At 43.8% G+C, this 25,022-nt stretch overlaps 1 protein-coding gene across 1 annotated transcript in view; it reads left to right on the top strand.

The window, feature by feature from the left end:
- PKD2 (polycystin 2, transient receptor potential cation channel) overlaps positions 1 to 25,022 on the top strand; it is a 54,511-nt gene that overhangs the window by 11,755 nt on the left and 17,734 nt on the right. Inside the window, exons 3-7 of the mRNA XM_061192642.1 lie at positions 11,196 to 11,329; positions 12,506 to 12,756; positions 16,902 to 17,126; positions 19,600 to 19,828; positions 23,913 to 24,080. Coding sequence (XP_061048625.1) covers positions 11,196 to 11,329; positions 12,506 to 12,756; positions 16,902 to 17,126; positions 19,600 to 19,828; positions 23,913 to 24,080 — 1,007 coding nt within the window. The remainder of the gene's footprint in view (positions 1 to 11,195; positions 11,330 to 12,505; positions 12,757 to 16,901; positions 17,127 to 19,599; positions 19,829 to 23,912; positions 24,081 to 25,022) is intronic.

Genomic DNA, 25,022 nt, shown 5'->3' with positions numbered 1-25,022 from the left:
CCATTTGTTTATTTTTGTTTTTATTTCCATTTCCATTTCACTAGGAGGTGGGTCAAAAAGGATCTTCCTGTGATTTATGTCATAGAGTGTTCTGCCTATGTTTTCCTCTAAGAGTTTGATGGTGTCTGGCCTTACATTTAGGTCTTTAATCCATTTTGAGTTTATTTTTGTGTATGGTGTTAGGGAGTGTTCTCATTTCATTCTTTTACATGTAGCTGTCCAGTTTTCCCAGCAATACTTGCTGAAGGGGCTGTGTTTTCTCCATTGTATATTCTCGCCTCCTTTATCAAAGATAAGGTGACCATATGTGAGTGGGTTTATCTGTGGGCTTTCTATCCTGTTCCATTGATCTATATTTCTGTTTTGGTGCCAGTACCATACTGTCTTGATTACTGTAGCTTTGTAGCATACTCTGAAGTCAGGGAGCCTGATTCCTCCAGCTCCGTTTTTCTTTCTCAAGATTGCTTCGGCTTCTCGGGGTCTTCTGTGTATCAGAGTCCCTTTGAATGTGCAGCGGGAGCCTCATCATGAAAGAGTGGAGCAGTGGGGCCATGAGCATCCTCATCCAGATACTACACTGTGGTCCATGCATTCTACCATTGCCTGACCCTTCATATACATCATTCCTTAGTCTCTCCACCAAAAGCTTATAAAGCACTGTGTTCCCCAGCTAGTATTTGAGTACATTTTCCTGGGACATAATGCAGGCCTTCCCTTTCAGCTCTGTTCAATTTCAACTCATGGTGATCTCCTCATCATTCCAATCTAGTGAAATTATCTTGCATCTAGATTCATCCACCTCATATATCAGCTATCCCTCTCAGCTTCATAGCGTCAGCAGAGTTGATACCATCCAGGTCCTTATCCTAGTAAATCAATAAATCAAAAAGGATTGATCTAAGAACATCAGCCCATTTAGTCAAAGGTCTTTGGGTGGAGTTTACTGAATTATATTATCATCTAGCTCAGACTATTCGTGAAATAGGATAAGAAGGATTTTTTTCAAATGCCTGTCTGAATAGCTCCACCGTTCTTCTGACCTGTTAGCTAATCTATCAGCTGCTGACCAAGTTAAAAAGGATAAGCAGGCATGATTTACCTCTAGGAAAGCCTTGCTGGCTCCTAGTGATTGAGTCCTTTCCCCATCGTTCAAAAACCATCTTTTTAATTACCAGTTTTAAAATCTTCTCAGCAATGTCAACGTCAAATGACTGATAATATCAAACTCATTGCTTTGTGGGTAAATGAGATAAATACTTATCCCTGTGCCTTGGATATTAGAAACACTTTATATGAAGTAGATAGGGTTCTGGAAGGCAGCCTGACATAGTAGGAAAAGTATAGATTTTTTGGCATCACAGAGATCTGAGTTCAAATCCCAGTTCTACCACTTACACACTAGGTCAACTCAAGCAAGTTAGTTAACCTTTCTGAGCCTTTGTCTTCTCCTCTGTAAAATACTTATTTTGAAAGATTCTTTGGGGATTAGGAATCATACACGAAATGGTCCTAGGATGCTGTCTGTCATATAATAGTAATAAGAGCAAATTTGTCCCGACGATCGTTGACAATGTCTGAATTCTCTCATCAGTAGGTTCTAAGAACTATAGGTTCAAATTGTTTGGACATTCATTTGGAGCAGCTAGGTGCCCATCGAGAGCTTATTTTCTGGACTTCCCTGGTGGCACAGTGGTTAAGAATCCGCCTGCCAATGCAAGGGACACGGGTTCGAGCCCTGGTCCAGGAAGATCCCACATGCCACAGAGCAACTAAGTCTGTGCGCCACAACTACTGAGCCTGCGCTCTAGAGCCCGCGAGCCACAACTACTGAAGCCCGCGCGCCTAGAGCCCGTGCTCCGCAACGAAGAGTAGCCCCCGCTCGCCACAACTAGAGAAAGCCTGCGCGCAGCAACGAAGACCCAACGCAGCCAAAAATAAATAAAAGCTTATTTTCCATCTTATCAGTGTTGGTTCTCGTCCCTATGGCTTTAAAATCAGTCTCCTTCACCAAGAGGACAGGAAAACCATGGAAACTAAGTAATCCCACTTTCCCTGTAATTTAGAATTTATTCTTACTTAAAACCTAAGGTTGCTATGAATTTATCATTAAAGTACTTACTTATATATGGGTTACTGCTATAAATAGTAATGGTATTTCTCTGTGTGAGTTAGATGCTGAAGTTAAAGAAAGGAATAAATCGTATTATAGAAGATCTTTGTGAAAGACAAAGGAAAGTCTTTGGTGAATCTATGACAAAAATATAGTTGCCGGGGCTTCCCTGGTGGCGCAGTGGTTGGGAGTCTGCCTGCCAATGCGGGGGACACGGGTTCGAGCCCTGGTCTGGGAGGATCCCACATGCCGCGGAGCAGCTAGGCCCGTGAGCCACAACTACTGAGCCTGCGCGTCTGGAGCCTGTGCTCCACAACGGGAGAGGCCGCGACAGTGAGAGGCCCGCGCACCGCGATGAAGAGTGGCCCCCACTCGCCGCAACTGGAGAAAGCCCTCGCACGGAAACGAACACCCAACACAGCCAAAAAAAAAAAAAAAAAAAAAAAAAAAAATATATATATATATATATATAAGTTGCCACTTCTTTTTTTCTGCTGTCTCTACTCATTCTATAAAATTGCTCAGATCTTCTATGCTTACACATAATAATAGAAGTCACACACAAAAAGTTCAGTCAACATCATAGAAATGTAATATTTCTATGTGTCAAAGAAATAGACAAAATTAAAAGGCAGAAAACAATTGTAAAGCATACTTACAAGAAGTACGACAAAAAATTAATATTTTAACACATTTGGAACCCACAAATCACTGAGAAAAACACTAAGACTTCAGTAAATATTTTACAGAATAGAAAGTATAACACATTTCACAGAGTAGAAAATACAGTCGATTAGTGTGGGAAAGTCTTTAACCTTAAACTCACTAGTATCCAAAGAAGTTATGAAAATGGAGAAAAAAACAACATAATCATAATGCAGCATGGTATGTCCTAGGACAGGAAGAGCTCTTTTAAGAAGAAACCTATGAATCTCCATTTCTTTATCTCTGGAAGGAGACTTTGCCTTGTATTCTAAAAAGAGAAATGAATAGTATCAAATCCACACTTTGTACACCTTAAACTGACACCATGTTGTATGTCAATCATATGTCAATAAAAAAGAAATTAATATTTTATTTTACCTGTAAAAATCTTGCAAGGATGATAGCGTAGAGATAGTTTTCTGAATTTGTAAGGGAATCCATGCAGGTTAATTGTTGATAACCAGGTCAGTGAAGTCAAAGGCAGTGGGTTAATCATCACACTGGGGGAGCTACTTCCTTTTCTGGTGACAGACATTCATCTCCCCACAGAGCTTCCCCCACAAACACGTGCAGTCTTAAGTTCACAGGCTACAGTCCGTGGGAAGAACTGCTAAAGACCAGCTATGGCTGGAAAGCTGTCTGTCCTTTTCAGTACTGGACAAAACCTACAATAACAAGAAAGGTAGATTCACATATAAATATTACTTTACACATGGCCTTTACTCCACGTGCATAGCTTTCTCTTTATTTCTTCGTGGTAACTTCTATGTAAAGATTACATGCTCTTCTCTCTTGTTTTAGAACAAAAATTACACTACTTAATACAGGCAGGCATTCACAAAAGCACTTGTGTTGACAACCTCTATCCCTCAAAGATTTCCATCACAACTTGTTACTTACCTTTGAATTTTTTTTTTTTTAATTATTAGCACCTTTAATTATTATTAATTTATTTATTTATTTTTGGCTGTGTTGGGTCTTCGTTTCTGTGCGAGGGCTTTCTCCAGTTGCGGCAAGCGGGGCCACTCTTCATCGCGGTGCGCGGGCCTCTCACTATCGCGGCCTCTCTTGTTGCGGAGCACAGGCTCCAGACGCGCAGGCTCAGTATTTGTGGCTCACGGGCCTAGTTGCTCCGCGGCATGTGGGATCTTCCCAGACTAGGGCTCGAACCCGTGTCCCCTGCATTGGCAGGCAGATTCTCAACCACTGCGCCACCAGGGAAGCCCAGCTTTGAATTTTAACCAAAACTGCATTAAAATATTTGGGAGTGTTAATAACTTTAATTCACCTCTCTGGTTTATTCTGCAGCCTCACTCTGCCTGCTGAAAGGCCCTCACCCAGGTCACCAGGGACGTCTTAATTGCCAAATTTTATGGGCTCCTTTTAGCCTTTCTCTCTGAGACATTTGGCATTCTGCAAACTCCCCTCTTTGGCTTCTGTGACTCCCTCTCTTCCTGTATTCCTCCTTACTCTATTCACTTTCTTCATTTTTTTCTTTCTGAAATGTGTTTAGACAGAGGATTCTCTGTGACTGGGTCTTTGGCTTTCTCTTCAAGGGATCTTTCCTGCAGCTTCAACTGGTCCTGTACGCTGGTGCTCCCAAGTCCCTCTCGACCTCTCATGGACCACAAATCTTGTGCCAACTTTTACTGGACCTCTCCACCGGTGCATCTCAGGGGCATCCTTAACATTTCTCAACCTGGACTCATCCTGTCCATCCAAACATGCTTTGCTCACGTTCTCTGTCTGGGTTACTGTTAACGTCACCCCCGTGAATGCCTCTCCCCAAACCTGAGCATCATCCTAGATGCTTTCTCTCACTCTTCTCGTGGGATCATTGCACGTACTTCTTCCTCTGTAGTGCCTCTCAAATCTGTCTTCTTTCGTAGATTGCTGTTGTCCCTCTTTTTAACCTTTATTATCTCTCTCCTGGATTATTCATTTATTGATTCAATGGACTGTTGCGTAATTTAATTAAGAACATATATAGCCCTGGCCTTACATGTGGTAAGTGATGAGAAAGAAGACAGCTGGGGAAGAGGATTCCCCGAAGAGAAGGCCTCTCTGAGGCCTGAAGCAAGAATGGGAGCCAGTCAGTTGAAGAGGGGACTGTGTGGGTGAATGTTCTGAGGCAGGAAAGAGCTCAGAACATTCCAGAAGCTGAGTGAAGATAGTGATTAGAGAGAGTGCTATCAGATAAGGTCAGGGGTCAGACCCTACAGGTCCGGTAGGCTTTGGTAAGGGGAAGCCAGGGTTTTAAGTAGGGGGTGGTAAGGTTTATTTAAATTTTAAGATGGTGGCTCTGAATGCCATTGGAGCACAGGGTGGATGGGACCCAATGTCTGGACGTTAGGACTCCCAGGCACTGGCTCCGGACTGCTGTCTCTGAAACCAGATTAAATCAGGTCACTCTTTTCATCGGACATGCTATAATCACCTCACCTTCGAGATAAAGTTTGAAATCTTTACATGATAGACTAGTCTTTCACTGTATGATCTTTGCTTGCTTCTTCCGACCTGTGAATATCTGGTACTTCCACCACATCAAACTACTTACGAGTCTCAAAAAGGCCTCGGACTATGCTGTCCCTTTCCTGTCAGTCTGTTTAGTTCCTCCTCATCCTTCAAGGTCAGCTCAAGAGCCAGATCTACGGAAAGGCCTTTATCAGCCAGCCCCCTCCCATAGTGGGTGCCCCTCACGCTGGATTGTCAGACACGTTCACGCACTTGTCTCCCTCAGTGCAGGGGCAGGGGAGGGGGGCAGCGAGGGTTGCTGGCAGGCACATCTCAGAGGTGGCACATAGACGTTCTCCCTAAATGTCGGCGACTTGGCCCATTTTCATTTTCTCTCGTGTTCACTCGTACTTCTTTTCGTTCACAAACAGAACTTTTCCTAATATGACAACTGAAGCAATGCAAACCTAAACTTTCTTTGGTTTCTGAGTAGCACTTTGTCTTGATATCGCACTTTTTAGTTTGTAGAATCCCTGCAGATACCTGTTCCTATTTTATCTCCACCGTGTCCCTGTGAGGATACTGTACAACACAGAGCTTGCAGAGAAGTCAGGGTTCCTGTTCAATGTGATGGCGTCACTGTGGCAGATGACCTAGAATACCGGGACCGAGGCACCTTGGTCCTACTGTCTCTACATCTGGTATATTTATATTTGTGCTGCGGTTTTGATTTCCTCTTTGGCTGGCCCAAGAGTTACTAACAGAAAAATATTTTTAATTTCTAAATGGTTCAGTTTTATCTATCTTGGTTCATCCTTTTAAAATAATTTTCTGCATTTGTGGTTTAAAAACTATTGTTTGGTTAGTTTTGGGGGCTTTTTTGGGAGGGGTTGTTTGTTTCAAAGGTTTTTGTTTGTTTTGTTTTTTTGGCTTTAAACAGCAAAAATTTATTCTCTCACAGTTCTGGAGGATAGAAGTCTGAAATCAAGGTGCCTGCAGGGCCATGCTCCCTCTGAAACCTGTAGGGCATCCTTCCTAGCCTCTTCCTCACTTGTGGTAGTTTACCTGCACTCTTTGGTATCCTTGGCCTGTAGCGGTATCATTCCAATCCTCTATCTTCACTGGGCATTCTCCCTGTGTCCCTCTTTCTTCACATGGCCATCTCCTTATAAGGACACCTGCCTGGTGGATTTTTAATTTTAGGGATTTACTGGTGTTGTCTTTGTGGCCCAGAATATGATTAATTTTCTTACATCTTCCATGGATATTTGGAAAAGAATGTGAGTGATCTCTTTTGATACAGTATAAAGTTTGATATATATATAATACATTAAGTCATATGTTCTATATAAAACCCCTAATATCCCGAGATCATTTTTATCTTCTTTCTCTGTCAAAGATTGAGAGGTATAAATTTGTTTCCAACTGCTATTGTGGTTTTGGTAATTCTCCTATTACTAGAAGACATTGCTTTATATATCTTGATATTGTTATTCAATACATAAAAGTTCATTATAGTTCTATCATTGTGTAAAGCATCATTTATCAATAAAAGATAATCTTTTTCTTTAACTCAGTACTCACCTTATAATCTCCTTTGTCAGATGATTGCAATACCACTTAACACCTTTTGTATATCTAATATATATTTTCTCATTCCTTTATTTTTAACTTCATTTTGAATGGGTCTCATAAAAATTCTAAAGATACATTTTTAAATTTTTTAACCAATATTTAAGACTTTGTCATCTAGTAAGTTTAAGCTCTTTACGTTTCATGCCCTTGTCAAATTTCTGCCATCTTATGTTTTCCTCTCTTTTACACTTGTTATTTTTCATTTCTCTTTTTCTTTTTGTTACATTGGAAATTTTTTCTTTGTTTTTTATTCCACTGGTTTGGAGTTTATACAGTGCAATCCCCTTTATATTGTTTTTAGTATTTAAGCCTGTATTTTTTCAACCATATTAAGAATAAAATGGTGTCTACAGCCTATTTTTAAATGAGACCATGTTTTAAGACAGCTGTAGTTAGTTTACATGCTGATTAGTTGGTGATGCTGTGATAATGTTTTTTTATTCTGGCTTATTTCATAGAAAATCGAATCTGAGAGTTAAGACAAGGACTAAATAGCAGAAAAAAAAATATGCACATAGGATATATGTGTCCTTTACCTTATATTTTTAAAAATTTTCCTCTCCTTTCTGATCCTCGTTTATGGTTATTTCATGCTGTAACTTTTTTCTTTACAATTCAGTTCATTTAAAGAGTATGTTACCTTCCAAGTGGGCTTTCCCCATCAGGGACTGAAAGGAGAAACGATATAATAGTCTTACATTTCTATTGCATTTAACAGTATGCAAAATGTGTGTTCACATACATTTCACCCAGTGAACTACACAAAAGCCTTAGATGTTATTATTCCCATTTTCTAGATAATGAAACTCAAGCTCAGAAAAATTAAATACTTGACCAAGATCCCAATATACCGAGACCCACAATTATGAACACAGAGGCTGACTTAAGGGTGAAGGAAATCTTAAACTCAAACCCACATCGTTTTGATTTCAAATCCCAGGGGGTCCTTTAGCTACAGCCTAGCTGGACTCGTGATGCAGCTGACCCCTGGAGTGTGTGGAGCTGTCACTTGAAGATATCCCTTGGACCAGCCCACTGCCCGGCACAAGGGAGGGACGGAGTTAACGTTAGCTGATTGAAGGTGTTAGAACCATCATCCCTGTCAACACTAGGTGGCATTGTTTCTCTGGATGTCCAGCAGGTGGCACTGCATAGCCAAGAGGATGTATCCCTTCCCTTGCAGTGAAGCTATTAAATTCCATACAGGTCCTGAGAATTTCAAAAGCAATCAATATTAAAAGTACAGGACAATAAAGGAGATGCATTTTAAAATCAGTGGCTAAAATACGTACATATTGCATATTTATAAATCGAAAAATTTAAATAATTTGTCATAATTCTTTTTCAACAACCAAAAAAACCCCACAGGTAAAAACATTTGAGAGTGATCTACATTAACTAGCCAATCCAGAGAAATTTCTAATTTCAAATTAATTCCAAAAATCAATATAGTAATCATTTAGTGGGCTTTGGGGAGCCTTCACGACTCCTCTTTAGCATGGTATCAGCTTTGGATCTGAAGCAGGCCTTTGCAGAACACACCGTACCTTGTCCGCCCCTCTGTGGGAGCTAGTAGGCAGTGCTCCCCCTGGGGACACCATGAGCTCCTCTTCTTGAGGACAGAGATCACATCTTGCTCATCTTCATGTCCCAACACCTTGTCCCATCAGTGGATTAAAAGTCCAAACCCTGAACTCCGGTCCAGTGCAGTTTTAAGAGGTGACAGGGCATGGAACACTTGAAGAGGAGTGTTCTTGTCCTAATTAGTGGGTCATAGGATGACAGGGGATGGAACCTAACTCTGAGGACTGGGAGAGGTCCCGTCCCCTCTAGATGCAGCACACGAGCCATGTGGTTGTGTGTGCTTATTGCTTCACTGACTGCTCGAGCTGGACCCGCAGACACACTTGTGTTTGGATCACTATTATCCACTCCTCTCTTTTAATCTTAATTCTCTATGATGCTTGGGTAGGGAAGGGGACCAGGTGAAGGAAAGATGTAATCCCCAAATCACTTAATATGAGGTTTTAAAATGCATTTTATGCTGCCTCAAGATTATTACAGAATCAGCTAAGTATTCATTGCTTGCTGGGTGTTGAGCACTGTGGTCAAAAGACCTGTAAAACCTCTGTGGTCAAAAGAAGCATAAAAGGAAGTATCTCCTTCCTCTTGAAGTGTTTTGTCATCTAATTGTAGGTATCAAAGCGTATGATACCAGCAATCATTAGAGTTCAGCATAAGACAGCACTCGTTAAAGTGCTGAAATTTTTAATAGATATGTTGTAGCGATCTGGTTAAGGAGGAAGAACCACCATTATTGGACATTTAAGCGTCAACCACTGTATTGGATAATTTTTAGTTTTTTTTTTTTTAAGAAATGCTGTTCTGCCTCTTCTTTCCCTTTATTTATTTATTTATTTTTAATTTTGGCTGTGCTGGGTCTTTGTTGCGGTGTGTGGGCTCTGCTTTGCGGCACGCGGGCTCTCTAGTTGTGGCGCACAGGTTCCGGAGCATGCGGGCTCAGTAGTTGCAGCGTGCGGGCTTCGTTGCCCCGCGGCATGTGGGATCTTCGTTCCCCGACCGGGGTTCGAACCTGCATCCCCTGCATTGGAAGGCGGATTCTTAACCACTGGAGCCACCAGGGAAGTCCCATTTAGTTATTTTTTCTTAAGCACCCCCCAAAACTCCCATGAGATAGCTCATTATTCCTTACAGAAGAGGCAACTAAAGCTTAGAAAGTCTGAGTAACTTGTACAGCTTGTACAGCAAGTGAGAGGCATGACCCAGACTCAAACCCTGATCTCCTGTGACCTGCTGAGCCCGTACATGATCTCCCCACCTTTCTCCAGGACCATTCAGAATGGGCTGTAAGATCAGCAAGTCTTCACGTCAGGGCTGTGGCTTGAGTTTCGAGTGTGCCACGCAAGAGCTGACAGGTGGGTGGGAGGCAGATGCGTCTGTTAGTCAGCATCCCAGAAGGAAAGAGATGGGAGACTCACAGCGGCAATTATGGGAGTTCAACGAAAGGACCCTTTACAGAGGTGTGGCGGCAGGGTTATAGGAGCCAAGGAGGGGACATGAGGCTCTTGGGGAAGGTTCCCACCTCCGGGCCTGGAGGGACAAGGTCAGGGAATGGCGTGGGGTGAACCTGGTGTGGCTGGGGGAGAAGAGAGGCCCCCAGCAGCGGTGGCCACCGTTAGAGGGTCCCCAGCAAACTGCACCCAGGCAGTGAGGGAGTGGGAGGAGGGGGAACAAACCCAACTCTCTGTCTCCTCGGGCCCCCAGATCTCCTGTTGGCTGAATGCACTGGAAACCAGAAGGCAGGGGAGTCCAGTCGGTCTGCAGGGGTCAGCCTCAGGGTACAGAGCAGGGCAGACGAGAACGGGGAGTTGTTGATGTGGGAACAAAACGAGAGTGGGCTGCCCACGCCGTCGTCGGGAGAGGGAGAGGCAGGCGTACAGCCGGAGGATGAGGAGCTGGCGTGGCGTCGGCTGGGGCGCAGGCTCTGCTATGGAGGGGCCTCCGGGAGGTGGTGGGAGGTGAAGGTGAAGGGCCCCGGGAGGTGGTGGGAGGCGAAGGTGAAGGGCCCCGGGAGGTGGGGGGAGGCGAAGGTGAAGGGCCCCGGGAGGTGGGGGGAGGCGAAGGTGAAGGGCCCCGGGAGGTGGGGGGAGGCGAAGGTGAAGGGCCCCGGGAGGTGGGGGGAGGCGAAGGTGAAGGGCCCCGGGAGGTGGGGGGAGGCGAATGTGAAGGGCCCCGGGAGGTGGGGGGAGGCGAATGTGAAGGGCCCCGGGAGGTGGGGGGAGGTGAAGGTGAAGCGCCCCGGGAGGTGGGGGGAGGTGAAGGTGAAGGGCCCCGGGAGGTGGGGGGAGGTGAAGGTGAAGGGCCCCGGGAGGTGGGGGGAGGTGAAGGTGAAGGGCTCCGGGAGGTGGGGGGAGGTGAAGGTGAAGGGCTCCGGGAGGTGGGGGGAGGTGAAGGTGAAGGGCGTCCGGGAGGTGGGGGGAGGTGAAGGTGAAGGGCGTCCGGGAGGTCCCAAGTGTCAAGGAGGGGGCACCTGATCTTCATCTGGTACTCAGTGGTAAGCCAGTTTTGTTTCATGTAAGCCAATGTTAATTCATTTCTTGTGTAAGCCAGAGAGCTGGGGAGGGATCCTGGAACAACGATGCTGGGGAGGGATCCTGGAACAACGATGCAGGGAAGGAAGGTGGGATGGCTCTCTGCCCCTCCGCCGGGATCGTGTGAGTGCGTGTGCAGGGTCCCTGGCAGAGTTCGTTTGGCTCTTTCTGTCTTCCAGTGACCTATGGGATGATGAGCTCCAGTGTGTACTACTATACCCGGATCATGTCCCAGCTCTTCCTGGACACCCCGGTGTCCAAAATGGAGAAAACTAACTTTAAAACTCTTTCTTCAATGGAAGACTTCTGGAAGGTATTTGCAAATGACCTCTTGTTATTGAAAATTGTTCATTTGGCTTCATAAATTCAGTTCAGGCCCACAAGGGCGGAATTTGATTGTTTTGTCTTGCTTCGTTTTTTGTTTTTGTCTGTTTGCTGGTGTTGGAATGTACCCCAGAACAGTGCCTGATACAAGGCAGGCACATTCCTTCAAAGATCTCTAATGTAAAATTCAACCCAGCCCTCCCCAAATTGTCACAAATTCCAACATTAGTATTAGAGGATAAGCAATGAGGGATACCATAGGAAAAATATTAAACTGATCTGGAAGATGTGTTCAGAATCTAAGAAAATGGGGAGGGAAATTGGAAAGGAAATGATTACTTCCTTCTGGGGAAATACTTTCTAAAATTCTTAGTAAACCCTGGGGTCAGAGCTATTGATTTTAAAGATAGAGGAACTGGATCACAAGAACCTAAACATACTAAATAATGCCTAAAAATACTTGACATCCAAAACCACACTTGTATAATATGAATCTTTTCCACTTCAAGGGGGCAAATCACTCCATCTCTATTGATTGTCTGATAAGGATAAGACACTGAGAAATGGCTGGGTCTGTCTTTCCTATAGGCAAACTAATGAGAGACTTTTCACATATACACAGTTCTGTGATAATGAATGCCATACTCTAAAAATGGAGGGGAGGAGGGGGGTGAGAAGTTAGAGAGTTCATTCACCCTATGACAAAATAATCCAGACAATTAAAAGATCCATCAGATAGCAGACTGGTTTTCAAAACTATCATCTTTTCCTCTCCAGTGATTGTGAACCATGATTATGTGGGATGCTGTTTTAATAAGGGAAAGTGGAATTGATCATGGTTATGGATTCATTGCAAACTGCACCCTCTCCCCAGCCTTTAGTCCTAGAGTAAAAATCAGAGTCGCCATGTATGAAGTGCCCATTCTGTGCCAGGTGTAGCCACCATGCAAAAGATAGATATTACAGACGCTCGAGGCCTCACAGCTAGCAAGGAAATGACGCAGCAAGACTGAAGCAATATCCAGTCTCTCTGACAGCAAAACCCACCCTTGTCACTCTACCCTGTTCACGGAGTTGCCAAACTGTTGGTCACACAAACATTCCAGGAAGGAGCAAGGCGGCCTCTGAGCTTAGAGTTTTTCAAAAATGTTGCCTTTGCTTTCAGTTTGCAGAAGGCGCCTTGTTGGATGGGCTCTACTGGAAGATGCAACCCAGCAACAGAACTGAAGGCGACGACCGAAGCTTCATCTATTACGAGAACCTACTCTTAGGGGTACCACGTATACGGCAACTCAGAGTCAGAAATGGATCCTGTTCCATCCCCCTGGACTTGAGAGACGAGATTAAAGAATGCTATGATGTCTACTCTGTCAGCAGTGAAGACAGGGCTCCATTCGGTCCGAGAAATGGAACCGCGTAAGTGTCTGTGGCTCAGGGCCCTGGGCTGTCACGGACATTCATTCATTTGTTCTCTAACCCCTTCGCCAAGGGGAAGATGCCTTCAATGCTTGTATTTAAGGCCGTGGCCAAACTTTGGTTTCTCAAGTTTTCTTTACTTTTTACCCCCTTTCAGCTTCTGCATACTTATTTTTCAGAAGGCTAAATTGCTGACCATATCCCCACAGGAAAGAAGCTACCTTCACCTTCAGAGGTTTCTTTTAAGATGGCTGGATCCTATTTTTATAAATCCAGTAACGTGGTTCACTAGGTTGTTACTAGGAAGTTTTTTGGTACAGAAATTCTTTTTTATTAGCTCTTAGAAATAAATTTGTGTTCACACTACAATTACTTAAAGTGTATCATAAGCTCGTGAGGCAGTTATTCTGTCTGGTGTAAAGCCTGTCCTTCTCAAATGTGTGTTTTTGATTTTGAGTACGTGTCTGTGTTGTGCGTATTTGCAGGGATTTGGGGTACTCTTTGTTAACCATACTTAAAACATCCTGTGTATTAAGGGAGCACAGTCCTTATTTCTAGAATTATTATAAAAAGTGAGAAGAGTTCTGAGGTTGTCCCAAGGTGGACATCTTGGGGCATGGGCCCTGGGTGAGTCACTGTGGATAGAATTGTCTTCTGAGTTTCACTAAACTAATTCTTTCAGTTCATCTAGATCCCTTTCTTGAGAACTGAGACACCAGAATCCAGATTAGTTAATACACAATGAGGACGAACACCTTTTCCATAACCAGATTCTTTGTCTATCGTCCAGTACACACCCTCTTTAGTACCTGGACCCATAAGGAACAAGCTTACTAAACATCCGAAGATTTAGCGTAAAAAGACTGAATCTCAAAAGACATTTTTTCCAGGTTGTAATAGTGATTTTGCTCACTAATGCTCCTTTTTCCAGTTCCTGCAAAGCATAAGCTTGCACTTTATGAACTATGGTACCTTGTCTAATATTTTATCTCATGCCATTGGTAAGAGAGATTCATGCAGCCTCTATACCATGCTAGATGCTAAGAAGTGAATTCATGCATTATCTCATCTACTTTTCACAGAACTACTCTGAAATAGGTATCAGCTCCATTTTATAGATGAAAAAACAACACCGCTAGTAAATGGAACCAGCTTGACTCCAAAACCCATGTTTCTTTTATGACGCCACATTGCTTCTTCCATATTAATTATGTTGCTAGGGTGGCTGCTTGCTGCCCTCAGCTCCCCATCAGAATTCAAGCTTATTGAGGGCAGGGACTCTGTTTTGTTCACTGCTGTATTTCCAAAGCTTTGAACAGTGCCTGGAACATCCAAGATGCTTATAAGTGATTTTCACTACAGGGTGGGCTACTGAAGGGATCCTTCTTGGGTGTATTTAAACCATCCCTGGTCCTGCCAGAGTCTGAGTTACTCCCATTTCTCCTTCCGTTCAACTCCAAACTTCTTGAAAGAATAGTTTTCACTTGCCAGTGATTCACTTTTCCTTACCAGTGATTCACCCCTTAAAGCTTAAGCCCTTGCTTTTGACATCTCTCTTGGAAGCTACCAGTGGGTTTGTTCAGTTTGCTGATTCACTGATCGATTTCCTGCCTTCATGCTGATCAGCCCCTCTGCAGGATTCGGCCGTGTTGAAGGCTTGTTCTTTTGACTTTGGTGAGTGACACTGAAATTGGATTCTCTTAATTCTGCACCCCCCTTCTTATCTCTTATTGCCAGGTTCTATATTCAGGCCTCTGTGTTTTCTTTCTTTATACTCTTTCCCTTGACATTCAGATGGCTCCCACTCTCATCTCTATTTGATGATTCATCGTTTCTTCAACAGATACACTGCGTGTTAACATGTGCCAGGCATGTTCCCAGTGAGGTCTCCCTTTTCTAGAAATGCTCTTGGTGTTGGTTGGAGTGACAAAGCAGCAGTAAACAAAACAGAAGTAAATCCCCTGTCTTGGCAGAGCGTACGTTCTAGTGATAGAAGATGAGTGTGTGTGCCACCTGTATGTCCCACCAACTCCGATGACTCAACATGTCCCAAACCGAACTCATCGCTTTTTCTCTTTTATTTATTTATTTATTTATTTTTGGCCATGCCACGCAGCATGCGGGATCTTAGTTCCCCAACCAGGGATCGAACCCGTGCCCCCTGCATTGGGAGCGTGGAGTCTTTTTTTTTTGCTGTCACAGGTCTTAGTTGCAGCACGCGGGATCTTCGTTGCCACATGCGGGATCTTTAGTTGCGGCATGCGAACTCTTAGTTGAGGCATGTGGGATCTAGTTCCTTGACCAGGGATCGAACCCGGGGCCCCTGCATTGGGAGCGCAGAGTCTTAGCCACGGGACCACCAGGGAAGTCCCGGAACTCATCACTTTCTTGTCGGATCTGTTCTTCCTCCTGTTCATGGCACCACCATCTTTGCATTACCCAAAAAGAGACTCGAGTCTTTTTTCAGAAGTCCCCTCTCCCTTGCCCCCAAATTCCAAATCAGTGCCAGGCTCTGTTGACAGTCACCGCCGTGGCCCTGTCTCGGCCCTCCCTTGTCCTTCCCACCTCACTGCTCTACTTCAGGCCTCATCACCTCTCGGTTCTTGCAAGGACAGCTGACTCAGCCGTGTCGGGGTCCATGGGACCAGCCTCAGGTTCAGCGATTCTCTGGAAGGGCTCCCAGGATTCAGCATATAGTCATGGCTGAGCTTTACTACAGTGAAAGGAAATACGCAAAAGCAGCGAAAGGGACAGGCTCATGGGGCAAAGTCTGGAGGGAACCAGGTCCCAGGTTGTAAAGGTCCTCTCCCAGTGGAGCCACACAAGACGTGCGTCTTCCTCCAGTAACGAGTTGTGACAACATGTAGGAAGCATTGTCTGTCCGAGAAGCTCAGCAGAGACTTGGTGCCTCCCATGTGTTACTGGGTGCTGGTTACATAGGCAGGCTCTGCCCGGCACATCCCCAAATCTCAGACTCCCAGAAGGGAATCAGGCGTGCAGCACAAGCCACCTTGTTTGTACAGAAGCCTAGGCACTCTGAGCCACTCTTTCTGGTCAGAGGAAGTTTTACATCAGTGTAGGGAGCCGATTATCACCGAAATTCCAGATGCCAGCCGAGTCCAACCTGGACTCTTTAAGGAAAGGTGGTCTCAGACCCGCTGTGTTAACTCTTTCCCACATACGCGCTCTCTCTCTGTTCCTCACCACTCCAGGCTTCCCCACAGCCACCAGAGTAACCCCGTTCTGTGCCTCCAGAAACCTTCCTGCGGTGACCCCTTCATGCCTGCCCCTCACCATCTGACCAGAGTCTACCTTTCAGCCTTCTCTTCTTCATCATATGGGAGCCAAACCGAACTATTGGCGGATGCCTCATACTTCTCTGGCCCCGCCTGCCTAAGTCTGAATCCTGCTTACCTTTCACAGCCTAGGTTCAACGTGGCTTCTTCCAAAGCCTTCTCTGGTTCACCTTTCCCATCATCGGCGAACCTCCAAAGAAGGCTAGCTTCCCTCTGATTGGCCCGAGCAATTCTTTTTTGGTTATTATCACCTACCTTGTATTTTCAGTGTTTAATTACAACTTTTCTCTCCCCACTTATTATAAATTTGGGAGAGAAAGGATCTTAGTTCATCTTTCTGTCCTCATTAATACCAAAGAGGCATCTGGTTCCTGAGAGCCCTGTAAATGTTTGTGGATTAAACTCCCAAATGCTGTGTGGGGTCTTATTTAGTTGAGTTGCTGACGGTGGCACTTGATGAACTTGTACCTCTTCTGGCTGCAACTTTTGGGGGGCCTAGAGTCAGCTAGTCCCTAAGTAAGTCACCCTGAAAGGCAATCATATAAACTGAGGGCTAATAGCACAGGCCTCTGAAGGCAGACTGTCCTGGGGTGGGTTCCTGACTCTACCTTCAAAAGATCTGAGACTGAGTTGACCTCACTAAGCCTCAGGGCCCTTATTCCTAAAATGGGCATAATAGCTATATGTGAATGATGTAAGAAAACACAAAGCACCATGGCAAGCGCATTACCCAGCTTGATGAGACTTACAGTTATTTGTTACGTACTCTGTCTTACCAGGAACCAATTGTCTCTGTAATTGCCCCAAGTGTGCCACTGATTTTACCTGTTTGTTTTGTCTTTGAATTAGTTGGATCTACACAAGTGAAAAAGACTTGAATGGGAGTAGCCACTGGGGAATGATTGCAACTTATAGTGGAGCTGGCTATTACCTGGATTTGTCAAGAACAAGAGAGGAAACAGCCGCTCAGGTTGCTAACCTCAAGAAAAATGTCTGGCTGGACCGAGGAACCCGGGCAACTTTTATTGACTTTTCAGTGTACAATGCCAACATTAATCTGTTCTGTGTGATCAGGTGTGTATAAAGGGCACTCATGCCTCCCACTTCTGTGTATCTGTATATACATCCTAGTCTGGAGTTAGACCAGAAAATCATTGCCTGCAGTTGGCTAAATGAGAGTTTCAAGGATCAGAGCTGACAGCAAGGAGGGGTGAAAACCAAAAGCTTACTGGGATAGGGGTTTTTGGGGGAAGGGAGTTAGTTAGGATCCGGGGATGTTATGAGTTAGGAAGAACCTTAAGTCTGGTCCAAGTTCATCCCAAGGCTGGAACCTTCCCAGATAAAGCACCGTGTTTTGCTCACATCTCTCCTTTCCCATTACGAGGACGATCAGTGCTCCATGCTCTGCTACCGAGGCCCCCAGGCATCGTGTCTTGACTCATTTCCCTGAGTTTCCCCTTCTCAGATGATGCGCGTGCGATTAGAACGCAAGCACAGTAGTCAGGGCTATGCCTGTGTTCAGTAGGTGCCCCGGTACCTGCTCACACTCAAGAATTACCAAAGGCACATAAAGTTCCTTCCGCAGATTCTGTGATGTTGCCATCATGACCGTTCTGGCGACAGTGAGGAAACTGACAAAGATCCCACTGGCTTGTCTGGGACCTCTTGTTCATGCATTCATTCAGCAAACATTTATTGGACACTTAATATGTGCCAGGCACTGTTCAAGGCTCTTGGGATGCATCAGTGAACAGAATAAAGATCTCTGCCCTTGTGGAGCTCACATTTAACCAGGAGGAGATATTAGATGATAAACAATAAGCAAAGGAAACAAATTAATTAAATAGCATGTTAGAAGGTAATATGTGCTATAAAAAAGGCAGAACAAGGCAAGGGGGATCCAGAATTCACCCGCTTTAATCCTCCTGGTGAATATGGCAGCAACATCCAGACGTCGCTGACATGAATTACTTGCACATATATTTACCCACCAAATAAGAAGGCTAAATTCTCATAATAGCCTTATTTTGTGATTATTTTTGAGGCTAAACTCAACTGTGCTTTACATAGCCAATTGGATTCTCGCAGTCTTTATATCTAACAACTTTTGCAGAAAACAATATCACATTAAATCAAGTAATAGTTGTTACTAAAAATGAATGAAAATCTATTGCAATTATTGTTGAACTTCTCCTAATGATTCCAGTGAGCACAGAAAGAGGATACACGCAGGCAGGCAACTCTGATTGACATTTAAGGAAATATCTATTTATAGAAGGTATAAATGAGTATGTCTTCCACTTCCTCCCCATACTGTAAGAGTGAATATCGTCAAGGCAGTTGCTTCATTTCTCTACATTGTTGCCTCAATTTCTGGAGGGCTTGACGATGCAGCACCAGAACAGGCAGAGAGAGATGATTCAGCACACAGAGGCCACTTCCTGCCCTTGTGAGTTCACCCCGAGGCTGCCACAAGGCTCTTTGTTTCAGTATTGCTCTCGCGAGTTTGTGGTTCTCACCCCTCCGCTCCGGCGTATTGAATAGGAAGAAAACAGGAGGTTGATAGTGCCAGGGAAGGAAAATGTTTCACACTTCTTTGACCAATTCTGATTTGCTGTAGTCCTTGCCTATACTTGATTATTGCTCATGCTTGAGCCCTAGATACTTAGGTTCTAGGAGCGGCCACCTGTCCTGTCCATCCTGTAACGGGAGAGATGGTTACACCTCATCGCTGACTGGAGATCTTTTAAAAGTCTTCAAGTTAAGGATCTAGAGAGTCTGTTTCTAGCGTGAAGGGAAATTGTACCCTTAAGTGAATCGTTGAACCTTCTCAGTGTGACACCTACAAAGGGGAATTTGGCAAGAAGCATCTTCACTTCAGTTATTATAAAGCACTAAAGATCAGTGCCATCAGTGTGAGTGTAAAAGCATATGTCAGTGTTGCAGACAGTCAGACATTCACTGAGCACCAATTCACTATAACGCTCTGAGAAGTTCCGATCGCAAAACGGTCCCCGTAGGCAAATTATCTGATGCTGGTTAGGTGTCACCAAATGCATGAGTGAGAAACTCATTCCCTATCTTTATATGTATATGAAAGAGACGTCCTGCTTCTCAACCAGGCCATACATGTTTTGATTGATGACATATATTTCTTATGTTCTTCATTATCCAGTTGAAGGACTTGCATTTAATCAAAGTCCTATAAAGTCTTGTGTGTTGATTAACTTCTACATTTAAAAATAAGTGTATAGCATTTTGAGTGGTATCAATACCAGAAGAGTAAATGGGAGACTGAGGAGGAATAATCTCTTTGGTCTGGGAGGCCTTGGGAAGTCTTGTTGTTTTTGTGACACGGAATTCTACAAGGATGGAGTTACTGGCTGTGATAAAAACATTTTGCCACTAGTTTGGAGTGACTTGTGGTCTCCGTTTTATTACCTTCTAGAGCAGGGACAGAATAGATGATGTTTTTCCTGGCTGCATCCATGCGTTGTTGTTATTGTTGATGTTGTTAATTGTTTTAACTGTTCTTATTGCAACGCAGGTTATTGGTCGAATTCCCAGCAACAGGCGGTGTGATTCCATCTTGGCAGTTTCAGCCTGTAAAGCTGATCCGATATGTCACAACTTTCGATTTCTTCCTGGCAGCCTGTGAGATTATCTTTTGTTTCTTTATCCTTTACTATGTGGTGGAAGAGATATTGGAAATTCGCATTCACAAGCTGCACTATTTCAGGAGTTTCTGGAATTGTCTGGATGTTGTGATCATTGTGGTAGGTTTGAGAACACCACCAAATCCCCTGCTCTGTTATAAAAATGTGGTAGAGGCTTTGCTTCCCTCAGCATTGTGGGTCTTGATCTTCCTGAAGGAGAATCTAAAGGTTCTCCTCTATGATATCAACTTCACTGTTACTAACTTTCTCATTTTGCATGAGTGACCCTTCTGCCTATGGAAGTGGAGAGGCATTTACAAGAAGCTCTCACTTGGCCACACTAATAACAATAATGGGTTAGTGATTCGTGTTTGGCTTTGGCATGCCGTATGAGGTGTGGGGAGAAAACAATTTGCTTTATTCTGCTTTGGCTAATGATATTTTTCTTCAACTACAACAAAAATCAGTTTATATCTTTCTGCACATGTGTAACATTACGGCATAAAGAAACATCCAGGAAATTTTGGAGGTGGCAGAGAAAACCTCCCCGCAGCTTCAAATGTCCTGCAAATAGTCCACAGTGCACCAAATGTAAACGATGGCCATCAGCGTTTTCTGTAGGAGGTGCAGGAAACCGTAAGGCAGAGTTACGATTGAGTTAAGACTGTCACCCCTTGTGGAGCCCTTGCCTGCCCATGACTCTGTTACAAGTTCCAACACTTGTTCAAGACGGTTCCTCTTCAGCATCATCTTCATCACTTCCTTCCAGAGGCCTTAGTGTGAGACGTATTTTTGCAAGCTTTTCTCCCTTCAGCAGTAACACATAGTCTTCTGCTAGTCTGTTACACGTTAGAGCATGTAACAACATGCTTAACGGTAACATGCTTAAAAGTCCATCCTTGGGCTTCCCTGGTGGCGCAGTGGTTGAGAATCTGCCTGCCAATGCAGGGGACACGGGTTCGAGCCCTGGTCTGGGAAGATCCCACATACCGCGGAGCAACTGGGCCCGTGAGCCGCAATTACTGAGCCTGCGCGTCTGGAGCCTGTGCTCCGCAACAAGAGAGGCCGCGATAGTGAGAGGCCCGCGCACCGCGATGAAGAGTGGCCCCGCTTGCCACAACTAGAGAAAGCCCTCGCACAGAAACGAAGACCCAACACAGCCATAAATAAATAAAATAAATAAAAATTTAAAAAAAAAAAAGTGTTTAAAAAAAAAAAAAAAAAGTCCATCCTTTCCAACGACAGAGCTGCCCCTCTGAAATCTTAGTAAGTGATGCGTTATCCTGTTCGCATTCTCTCTTCTATTACCCTACTTCTTAACCAATATTGTTCCTCCCCAACCGAAAATTCATTTGGCTTTGTGAAGCATTTACATCAAGTCATTATCAAATCATCACTAGAGTTAGTTGGTAAAATATAGAAAGTATGTTACTTAATGTATTTTAATATGCTATTAAATATAGAAAAAATGTTATTCATATGTAAGTAAAAGGATACTTAAGACATAAACAAGCTATATGTGTGTATTGCGTGTCGATAATGATGCTAATAGGCGCAATAATAACAATAACTGCTAACACTTCAGAAGCTGTCTGTGCTAGGCACAATTCCAAGTGCTTTTCCTCTACGGCAGTTCATTTAGTCCTCACAATAACCCTCTTAGCCACTCTGCCACCGCCCTCACGCCACATACATGTGTACTTCAGAAATAACTTCTACATCAAATACACATTCCTATAGAATACAGCGTGGAACCCATCTGATGCCGATGCAGTTAGAAGTGCATCCCTTCTTTCACGATGGCTGTGTAACATCACAGAATTCCTGTAGCTAAACTCTTGATTCCCAAATTCTCAACATATTAATAATGAACAGAATTACAAAAGAATTTCCGTACTTAAGGAGGCAGGAAAGGCGATGATATGGGAAATAATTTTCCAAAATATTTCTGTACTGCACGATGGCAGAGTGCAGTTCATATACACTGAAAATCAGTCTAGAAAACAATTATTATTTGGAGCCCTAAGGATGCAAACTCTGCTTTTTTAGTTTACATGGATACATTTATGTTTCTGTCATTGAGAATAATGGTAAAAAAGTGGGTGTGATCTTATGCTAATTAATGTTTTCTTTTTTTTAACCAAATACCTTCAGTGTCAGCAAAGGACTAGTCAGCAGCCTTCAACTTCTTGATTATGTACACATATCAATGAAAACTTTGATGACACACCCCAGTGTATTTTTATTTATAAAGTGTGTGTGTGTAGTGGTGTAATAAGTACACTTGTAAAAACATACACAGCATAGAATTTGAAATATTTGGATAAAAATAAATACAAATAGAATTCTAACACTTTCTTATCACCTGCCTAGAAGTTTTAATGTTTTCATCTCACACCCCAGTGAATTGCCTCGTACCCACCTTGGAGACCACTGGGAAAATAGCTGATGACATCATGGAAATTGAGGCTAGTTTCTTGGCTCAGCAGCTGCAGAATTTTGCAAGTGTTTCTTTGAAAACTTGCTTCCCTGTGCTCTTATTTTTTTTAACTCTTAGTGCTGACAAGACAACAGTTCAGACAGTGTGCTTTTATGAGAATGAGGTACGGCTGCTGGCACCCTACTTCTCCTTTGAAACCTTCTCTAACCCTTTAGAAATAGGGCATGCTTTCCGTGAAGCTTATGTCAAAGAAAGAAAGTTCTTTTGTAGACAAGAGATGAGAATCTCAAAGAAAACTCAGAGCCACATAACGACCCAAATGCCCACCAAACCTCTTTCCTCTGTTCTTCTCTCTCATTCTCTATTTGGAAGGAAGAGTCTCAGGAAATTTAGTGTATTTCTATTGTTTAAATGACCACATATTCCATATTTTTATAAACATTTGCCCCGGACAGAGCAAAAATAAAGGGTACCTAGTGAGAGTTGTTAAAGGGTTATTTTTAGATTCAGTCAGTCAGCCCTTTTTTCTCAGTGAAGTCCATGCAGAAAAACACTTATCAGGGTATTCCAGAGAGCTCAAAGGAAGTATTCCTACCACCAGTGCAAAAATACTAGACTAAGTTTGGGAACCCTTCACGGGGAAGACAAGGAAGGTGGTGAGGTTGGCTTTTTCAGCTGTGGCTGGCAGACAGGCAGGTCCTGACTCTGATAATCACCGGGACAGCCATCTCAAGAAGGGCTGATGGAGTGGTCCTTGGCCATCATCCGTGAGAAGAGAGAGATGGACAGCAGAGGTCACGGCACCTGCCATAGCCCGCCTGCCGTGGATTCGGGGTCCATGTGGGGGCCCCGTGGTTATGGCTATAACCCCTAGCACTTTACACACATACACGTTAATCCAGTGGTGATGGGTACAAGGCAGGCCCAGCGTTCCCCTCGGATTTTTATAGGCCAGAACCAAAGCAGATGTGAAGAGTTGTATGGTCGTGAGTTAAAGGACAGAAGCAAGCAAGAGGGGAACCCTTGGCTCACATATTCCCACTGCGAGCCTTCTCGAGCCCTCTGTGCCCTTCGTTCCCGCCACCTAAGACCAAGCTCATTCTTTCCTGTCACGAGCGCTCCTTTGAGCATGTCTTCTTTCACCCTTCACCTATGTTGTGTGATGCCAGCTTCTTAGAAGGTTTTTGTACTATTTGTCTTTGTGTGTTTATCTGCTCTTGGACCAGAGTATAAGTTTCTCGAGGAGAAGGTTTGTACTTTTCACTTGTATTTGTTCCTCTTGATCCTTCGCACGGTGCTGTGGACACAGATATCCACCATGTGTTTGTTGAATAAAGGGAAGAATAGATGGCTAGAAAATGAAAAAAATGAAGCCCCGCAAATAAAAACAGAGAGCGAGGTGAGGCCTGAGAAAGCAGAAGGGTGGAAAGTGATTTAAATGAAGGTGGCAGAAAAGAACAGAAGGCGTTCCTGTTTGAGTTTCCTTTTGTGATAAAGTGACATCTCTCGGGTGTGTGCACACATGCGCTCACTGGATTTCTATTCCTAACTAAGGAGGTGCGAGCGATGTGTCGTTTCACTCTTTTACGGCAGTGCTCAACACTTTCCCTCCGTGTGAGTGACTTAATTTATGAATGCTGTTGGGTGAGTAGAATGGTGAGCCCTAGAACTGATACATTTGTGAAGGAAAATAAACTAGTCATTTTAAGGTAAGTTATATATTTCTAGAACACTGCAATAATATATAAATCTTTTGTCTTCCAGCTGTCAGTGGTAGCTGCAGGAATTAACATACACAGAACATCAAATGTGGAGGTGCTTCTACAGTTTCTAGAAGATCAAAATGCTTTCCCCAACTTTGAGAATCTGGCATACTGGCAAATACAGTTCAACAACATAGCTGCTGTCATAGTATTTTTTGTCTGGATTAAGGTAATTTATAAATGTCAGGTTCAGATTTTTAATACTGTTTTCGTCTTTTTATTAACGTGAGTCACACAAAATGTTGAAGGACTTGAATTCGTTTCTGTGGCCAAGTTTAAGCAGCCAGCCAAAAGCTGCTCCATGTTTACAAGTAAAGTCAGCTAGCAGGACTCACGTGACCGTTCATCTCACTGTTTGCCTGCTACCTGCACTCTTGGAAGACCTGTCTTTGGAGGTTTCATTTAACAAATGCATTAAGAGACCTTTGTGTGTCACCTGGGCCTGGGGCCCCTGGCTGTGCTAACCCAGAGACAGGTTCAAGTTTCACCTTAAGTGGGGTGACCAGGTGGAGGAAAAGGAACTAAGAGAAAGGAGGGGAAGGGTGGGGAAAGGGAAGGGAGAGATCCTGCGCTGGAAATGTTCTCTGGAAGGATTGCCTCCTTTCCAGGTGGAGGCCAGGGCAGCTTTACCTAGAATTGAGATTGGGACAGACAAGCTCCTCCGCGTAGCACCTTCACGACTCATTTCCTTCTTCTCCCAAGGCATCGTGTGCATTTCCTTGTGCGTGAAAGCTCAGGTCACTTCATATACAATGAGCCTCAATTCTGGAGATTCAGGAAATTTCATTGTTTTTGAGGGCAACTGCCAGCCTGTCACCACTTAAGTTCTATGATTGTGCCATCCAGATAGTAGCTATTAGCCACGAGTAACTATTTAGATGTTAAGTTAGATTAATTAAAATGACATGCAATTAAACATTCAGTTCCTCAGTCACTCTGGCCACATTTTAAGTGTTCAATGTCTATATGTGGCTAGTGGCTACTGTATTAGATAGTGGAAATACAGAGCATTTCCATCATCAGAGAAAATTCTGTTGAAGAGCACCATTCTAGAAGGTACTTTCCAACTGTTACTTATTTTCCTGAATTGTTATTCACATCTGGAAGGCCT

The sequence above is a fragment of the Eubalaena glacialis genome, chromosome 5 (assembly GCF_028564815.1).
Source record: "Eubalaena glacialis isolate mEubGla1 chromosome 5, mEubGla1.1.hap2.+ XY, whole genome shotgun sequence".
Taxonomy (NCBI): Eukaryota; Metazoa; Chordata; class Mammalia; order Artiodactyla; family Balaenidae; genus Eubalaena; species Eubalaena glacialis.
The sequence above is the reverse complement of the archived record's forward strand: the minus strand, read 5'-3'. Positions and strand labels throughout refer to the sequence as shown.